Source organism: Neodiprion fabricii, chromosome 3, assembly GCF_021155785.1.
Source record: "Neodiprion fabricii isolate iyNeoFabr1 chromosome 3, iyNeoFabr1.1, whole genome shotgun sequence".
NCBI classification, from domain to species: Eukaryota; Metazoa; Arthropoda; class Insecta; order Hymenoptera; family Diprionidae; genus Neodiprion; species Neodiprion fabricii.
In genome coordinates, this window is record NC_060241.1 from 780707 (window position 1) to 787702 (window position 6996).

Consider the following 6996-nt stretch of genomic DNA (forward strand, 5'->3'; position numbering starts at 1 on the left):
AATCAATTCTAAGACGAAAAATTTTTCGGTCAAAAAAAAAGGAAGGTTAACCCCTTTGTATTTTTGGCGAAAATTTTCGCGATTTCCAAAAGTGCTGGAATAAATTAATTGTGGCACTATTCCGACGTAATTTCGCGAGAGAAATCGATTGGGCGCAGTCCCAATACGCTGCGATCAACGCATCGAGAGTTACAGCCAAAAAACGAAAACCTGAAGTTTCGACATTTTTCAGCAGGTGCTTTTTTCCTCGCATCTTCTCTCCCGTTGATCCCACGCTCCTTTTGCTGCGTTTTCTGAGTTCCTTGGGGTCCAACGGGTCGGGAAAGAGTCATACGAATCAATTCTGAGACGAAAAATTTTTTGGTCAAAAAAAAAGGAAGGTTAACCCCTATGTATTTTTGGCGAAAATTTTCGCGATTTTCAAAAGTGCTGAAATAAATTAATTGTGGCACTATTCCGACGTAATTTTGCGAGAGAAATCGATTGGGCGCAGTCCCAATACGCTGCGATCAACGCATCGGAAGTTACAGCCAAAAAACGAAAACCTGAAGTTTCGACATTTTTCAGCAGGTGCTTTTTTCCTTGCATCTTCTCTCCCGTTGATCCCACGCTCCTTTTGCTGCGTTTTCTGAGTTCCTTGGGGTCCAACGGGTCGGGAAAGAGTCATACGAATTAATTCTGAGACGATAAATTTTTTGGTCAAAAAAAAAGGAAGGTTAACCCCTATGTATTTTTAGCGAAAATTATCGCGATTTTCAAAAGTGCTGAAATAAATTAATTGTGGCACTATTCCGACGTAATTTCGCGAGAGAAATCGATTGGGCGCAGTCCCAATACGCTGCGATCAACGCATCGAGAGTTACAGCCAAAAAACGAAAACCTGAAGTTTCGACATTTTTCAGCAGGTGCTTTTTTCCTCGTATCTTCTCTCCCGTTGATCCCACGCCCCTTTTGCTGCGTTTTCTGAGTTCCTTGGGGTCCAATTGGTTGGGAAAGAGTCATACGAATCAATTCTAAGACGAAAAATTTTTTGGTCAAAAAAAAAGGAAGGTTAACCCCTTTGTATTTTTGGCGAAAATTTTCGCGATTTCCAAAAGTGCTGAAATAAATTAATTGTGGCACTATTCCGACGTAATTTTGCGAGAGAAATCGATTGGGCGCAGTCCCAATGCGCTGCGATCAACGCATCGGAAGTTACAGCCAAAAAGCGAAAACCTGAATTTTCGACATTTTTCAGCAGGTGCTGTTTTCCTCGTATCTTCTCTCCCGTTGATCCCACGCCCCTTTTGCTGCGTTTTCTGAGTTCCTTGGGGTCCAATTGGTTGGGAAAGAGTCATACGAATCAATTCTAAGACGAAAAATTTTTTGGTCAAAAAAAAAGGAAGGTTAACCCCTTTGTATTTTTGGCGAAAATTTTCGCGATTTCCAAAAGTGCTGGAATAAATTAATTGTGGCACTATTCCGACGTAATTTTGCGAGAGAAATCGATTGGGCGCAGTCCCAATGCGCTGCGATCAACGCATCGGAAGTTACAGCCAAAAAACGAAAACCTGAATTTTCGACATTTTTCAGCAGGTGCTTTTTTCCTCGTATCTTCTCCCCCGTTGATCCCACGCCCCTTTTGCTGCGTTTTCTGAGTTCCTTGGGGTCCAATTGGTTGGGAAAGAGTCATACGAATCAATCCTAAGACGAAAAATTTTTTGGTCAAAAAAAAAGGAAGGTTAACCCCTTTGTATTTTTGGCGAAAATTTTCGCGATTTCCAAAAGTGCTGGAATAAATTAATTGTGGCACTATTCCGACGTAATTCTGCGAGAGAAATCGATTGGGCGCAGTTCCAATGCGCTGCGATCAACGCATCGGAAGTTACAGCCAAAAAACGAAAACCCGAATTTTCGACATTTTTCAGCAGGTGCTTTTTTCCTCGTATCTTCTCTCCCGTTGATCCCACGCCCCTTTTGCTGCGTTTTCCGAGTTCCTTGGGGTCCAATTGGTTGGGAAAGAGTCATACGAATCAATTCTAAGACGAAAAATTTTTTGGTCAAAAAAAAAGGAAGGTTAACCCCTATGTATTTTTGGCGAAAATTTTCGCGATTTCCAAAAGTGCTGAAATAAATTGATTGTGGCACTATTCCGACGTAATTTTGCCAGAGAAATCGATTGGGCGCAGTCCCAATGCGCTGCGATCAACGCATCGGAAGTTACAGCCAAAAAACGAAAACTTGAATTTTCGACATTTTTCAGCAGGTGCTTTTTTCCTCGTATCTTCTCTCCCGTTGATCCCACGCTCCTTTTGCTGCGTTTTCTGAGTTCCTTGGGGTCCAATTGGTTGGGAAAGAGTCATACGAATCAATTCTAAGACGAAAAATTTTCTGGTCAAAAAAAAAGGAAGGTTAACCCCTTTGTATTTTTGGCGAAAATTTTCGCGATTTCCAAAAGTGCTGAAATAAATTGATTGTGGCACTATTCCGACGTAATTTTGCGAGAGAAATCGATTGGGCGCAGTCCCAATGCGCTGCGATCAACGCATCGGAAGTTACAGCCAAAAAACGAAAACCTGACTTTTCGACATTTTTCAGCAGGTGCTTTTTTCCTCGTATCTTCTCTCCCGTTGATCCCACGCTCCTTTTGCTGCGTTTTCTGAGTTCCTTGGGGTACAATTGGTTGGGAAAGAGTCATACGAATCAATTCTAAGACGAAAAATTTTTTGGTCAAAAAAAAAGGAAGGTTAACCCCTTTGTATTTTTGGCGAAAATTTTCGCGATTTCCAAAAGTGCTGAAATAGATTGATTGTGGCACTATCCCGACGTAATTTTGCGAGAGAAATCGATTGGGCGCAGTCCCAATGCGCTGCGATCAACGCATCGGAAGTTACAGCCAAAAAACGAAAACCTGAATTTTCGACATTTTTCAGCAGGTGCTTTTTTTCCTCGTATCTTCTCTCCCGTTGATCCCACGCCCCTTTTGCTGCGTTTTCAGAGTTCCTTGGGGTCCAATTGGTTGGGAAAGAGTCATACGAATCAATTCTAAGACGAAAAATTTTTTGGTCAAAAAAAAAGGAAGGTTAACCCCTTTGTATTTTTGGCGAAAATTTTCGCGATTTCCAAAAGTGCTGGAATAAATTAATTGTGGCACTATTCCGACGTAATTTTGCGAGAGAAATCGATTGGGCGCAGTCCCAATGCGCTGCGATCAACGCATCGGAAGTTACAGCCAAAAAACGAAAACCTGAATTTTCGACATTTTTCAGCAGGTGCTTTTTTCCTCGTATCTTCTCTCCCGTTGATCCCACGCTCCTTTTGCTGCGTTTTCTGAGTTCCTTGGGGTCCAATTGGTTGGGAAAGAGTCATACGAATCAATTCTAAGACGAAAAATTTTTTGGTCAAAAAAAAAGGAAGGTTAACCCCTTTGTATTTTTGGCGAAAATTTTCGCGATTTCCAAAAGTGCTGGAATAAATTAATTGTGGCACTATTCCGACGTAATTTTGCGAGAGAAATCGATTGGGCGCAGTCCCAATGCGCTGCGATCAACGCATCGGAAGTTACAGCCAAAAAACGAAAACCTGAATTTTCGACATTTTTCAGCAGGTGCTTTTTTCCTCGTATCTTCTCTCCCGTTGATCCCACGCTCCTTTTGCTGCGTTTTCTGAGTTCCTTGGGGTCCAATTGGTTGGGAAAGAGTCATACGAATCAATTCTAAGACGAAAAATTTTTTGGTCAAAAAAAAAGGAAGGTTAACCCCTTTGTATTTTTGGCGAAAATTTTCGCGATTTCCAAAAGTGCTGAAATAAATTGATTGTGGCACTATTCCGACGTAATTTTGCGAGAGAAATCGATTGGGCGCAGTCCCAATGCGCTGCGATCAACGCATCGGAAGTTACAGCCAAAAAACGAAAACTTGAATTTTCGACATTTTTCAGCAGGTGCTTTTTTCCTCGTATCTTCTCTCCCGTTGATCCCACGCTCCTTTTGCTGCGTTTTCTGAGTTCCTTGGGGTCCAATTGGTTGGGAAAGAGTCATACGAATCAATTCTAAGACGAAAAATTTTTTGGTCAAAAAAAAAGGAAGGTTAACCCCTTTGTATTTTTGGCGAAAATTTTCGCGATTTCCAAAAGTGCTGAAATAAATTAATTGTGGCACTATTCCGACGTAATTTTGCGAGAGAAATCGATGGGGCGCAGTCCCAATGCGCTGCGATCAACGCATCGGAAGTTACAGCCAAAAAACGAAAACTTGAATTTTCGACATTTTTCAGCAGGTGCTTTTTTCCTCGTATCTTCTCTCCCGTTGATCCCACGCTCCTTTTGCTGCGTTTTCTGAGATCCTTGGGGTCCAATTGGTTGGGAAAGAGTCATACGAATCAATTCTAAGACGAAAAATTTTTTGGTCAAAAAAAAAGGAAGGTTAACCCCTTTGTATTTTTGGCGAAAATTTTCGCGATTTCCAAAAGTGCTGGAATAAATTAATTGTGGCACTATTCCGACGTAATTTTGCGAGAGAAATCGATAGGGCGCAGTCCCAATGCGCTGCGATCAACGCATCGGAAGTTACAGCCAAAAAACGAAAACCTAAATTTTCGACATTTTTCAGCAGGTGTATTTTTGCGTGCCATTTCTCTCCTCCTGGTCCCACGTCCTATTTGCTGCATTTTCTGAGTTCCTGAGGGTTCAATTGGTCAGGTACGGGTCATTCAAATCGAATCTGAGACCAAAAATTTTCGGCTCGAAAAATGAAGAAAAAGTAAGGCTAACCCCTTTGCATTTTTGGCGAAAATTTCCGCGATTTCGAAAAGTGCTGGAATAAATTCTTCCATGCACTATTCCAACGTAACTTTGCGAGAGGAATCGATCGGGCGCAGTCCCAATCCGTTGAGATCAACTCAACAAAACTAACAGCTGAAAATTCTGAAAAAAATCTACTCGTGAACAAACAGATCTGAGACGAAACAAAATGCAGAATATGACGGAAGTTTATTCAAGAAGTAGTTCTACAATACGAGGAAATAGGTGTACAGTATACATTATCTAGAGCAAAATATGATAACGTCTTCCCTACAAAAAAAATCCGATACAGATTGTCGGATCTCTGTCGGATCCGACAGTCTGTATCAGATTTTTTTTATAGGGTTTTATTGTGTAGACAAATTTCTTTCTTTCATCAACTAATGCTATAAGAATTAGTACATTAGGATTACATATTCACGGATATTCAAAAGTCGGATCTGTTCAACGTAAGAATTCTCGTTGATGTGTTATCAAAGTCGTTATAGTTATGCAGCGAAACGTGGTTGGCAATAGATTATTTCTGCGGGATCACATTCATACTCGTGTAATAAAGGTGTTCGGTGTTTTTAAATCAGAAACACTGCTCGTCCATACATAGGTATAGGTATTCCTACGCAGAAACGATTTACGTTCGCCTTCTTGGCCTTTTGCGTGCAACCAATTCTACGCTCCATTGCGACAAAGTCGTTGTTGCAAAAATAACGCGTTGAGATCATGTAAAACGAATGTAAAATAAATTCCAAGTATTGCATTTACAAGAACATAAATAAATATTCGTATAATCAACGCATAATCTAATTCGTTACTGCAGTTCCAACTCGATAACAGCAAAACCACGGTGTGACATGATTCAAGGTTGGTTCGGGTCTGCAGCATAACGACCTTTACACATTTGAACGTGCGCGGGGGAAAATTTGCAGTATTTCGCGTTGCCGACTTAATTTTACGTTAAGCCGAGCAGAGACAAGTCTGTAAAGTGTAGGGTAACAGAATTGTCTCTAGACCCGCCAGACGTTGACTGAAGAATATATTCTTTTGTTTGTTTTTCATTCAAGTTTTCTCTTCTTATTCGAAAAGAATATATTCTTCAGTCAACGCAGCAAACCATTGTGGAAAATTACCCGGGGATAGCGTTCTTTGTACTTATATCTGCAGCCAATGTGTCAGAGAATCGATAAATCGATTCCGTAAATGGATAAACATACACCGCATGATATTCCAATAATATGTATATATACTAGAATTTTATTTTTTAATTAAATAACATACTCTACCACTATCGTAACCCTAGATTCAAACATATCTTGATGCTATAGCAAGCAGCTTTGTATAGTCAGCTCCCTTGGTTTGAGTTTTTTCTTGTAGTAGAGTTCTCAGGATATGGGGAATTGGAACGTGGATCCGAGTCCCAAGGGGTGTACCCTCGTCGTTTATTAAAACAACGTTGTTGCTGTCAAATTTAGGTATCCTAGGCGACTGGTTTTGCTTGAGTCCTACAAGGATGGCTTTCTTCTTTTCACCTTTTATGGCTAGCAGCACCTTGTCACCTGTATGCGTGGATGATAAAAGAAAATGAATAACAGAGGATAACGAAATAATTGTTCGCTCGTAATCTTGTACACATACCTAAGAAACCAACACCACGCTTGTTGTATACATGAATGCATCTAGGTGGTTTTCCTTCCAGCATAGCGCTCTTCCCAATCTCGCTGTTATCCACGACTCGCAATCGGGCCATTTTTCGAATTTCCTGGGCAACCGGGGTGGTGTGAAAACCCCTAGACATTACATTTATCTTCGATCCACAAAGAGCCATGTTTCTCTAATATTTTCTCCTTCCCTTCGGTATCAGATGTTCGTTTTTTTTTTTCTTTTTGAGGTTAGAAATAGATTCGAAATACCGTGTCTTTTATTCCGGTGACAATACGGACGGAATTATCATCCCCATGCACAGAGTGTTTTTGCTCAATGAACTTGCTAGCATCCGAATTTAATTTTCGATAGCATAGGTACTGATGATCTGACTTTGTTGTAATGTAAATCAAGTAAATAAGTAGAAATACGTCTCGGAACTTTTGAAATCCGTGGCCCGACGTAGTGTCGTCTGCAACAAATTGTTACTACGACCAGAAGCTATGAGATTCTCTTAACGCCTTAACGCTAACGATTCGACTGACTTGATGTAACTCGTTTGATCCTCGTGTTTCTTGGTTT

At 40.7% G+C, this 6996-nt stretch overlaps 1 protein-coding gene across 1 annotated transcript; it reads right to left on the reverse strand.

Annotated features, from left to right (window-relative positions):
- Window positions 1–4949: 4949 nt before the first annotated feature.
- Window positions 4950–6926, reverse strand: LOC124179065 (39S ribosomal protein L14, mitochondrial). The gene is made up of 2 exons (XM_046563082.1): window positions 6409–6926; window positions 4950–6329 (listed from the first exon to the last, which is right to left on the reverse strand). Exons 1-2 carry the CDS (start codon window positions 6596–6598, stop codon window positions 6076–6078), a joined length of 444 nt encoding a protein of 147 aa, XP_046419038.1. The 5' UTR covers window positions 6599–6926; the 3' UTR covers window positions 4950–6075.
- Window positions 6927–6996: the final 70 nt, after the last annotated feature.

Coding starts and splice junctions, on each gene's coding strand:
- LOC124179065 (XM_046563082.1), bottom strand. CDS start 6,598: ATGGCTCTTTGTGGATCGAAGATAAATGTAATGTCTAGGGGTTTTCAC. Junction 6,330..6,408: donor GCGTGGTGTTGGTTTCTTAG/GTATGTGTACAA, acceptor CCACGCATACAG/GTGACAAGGTGCTGCTAGCC.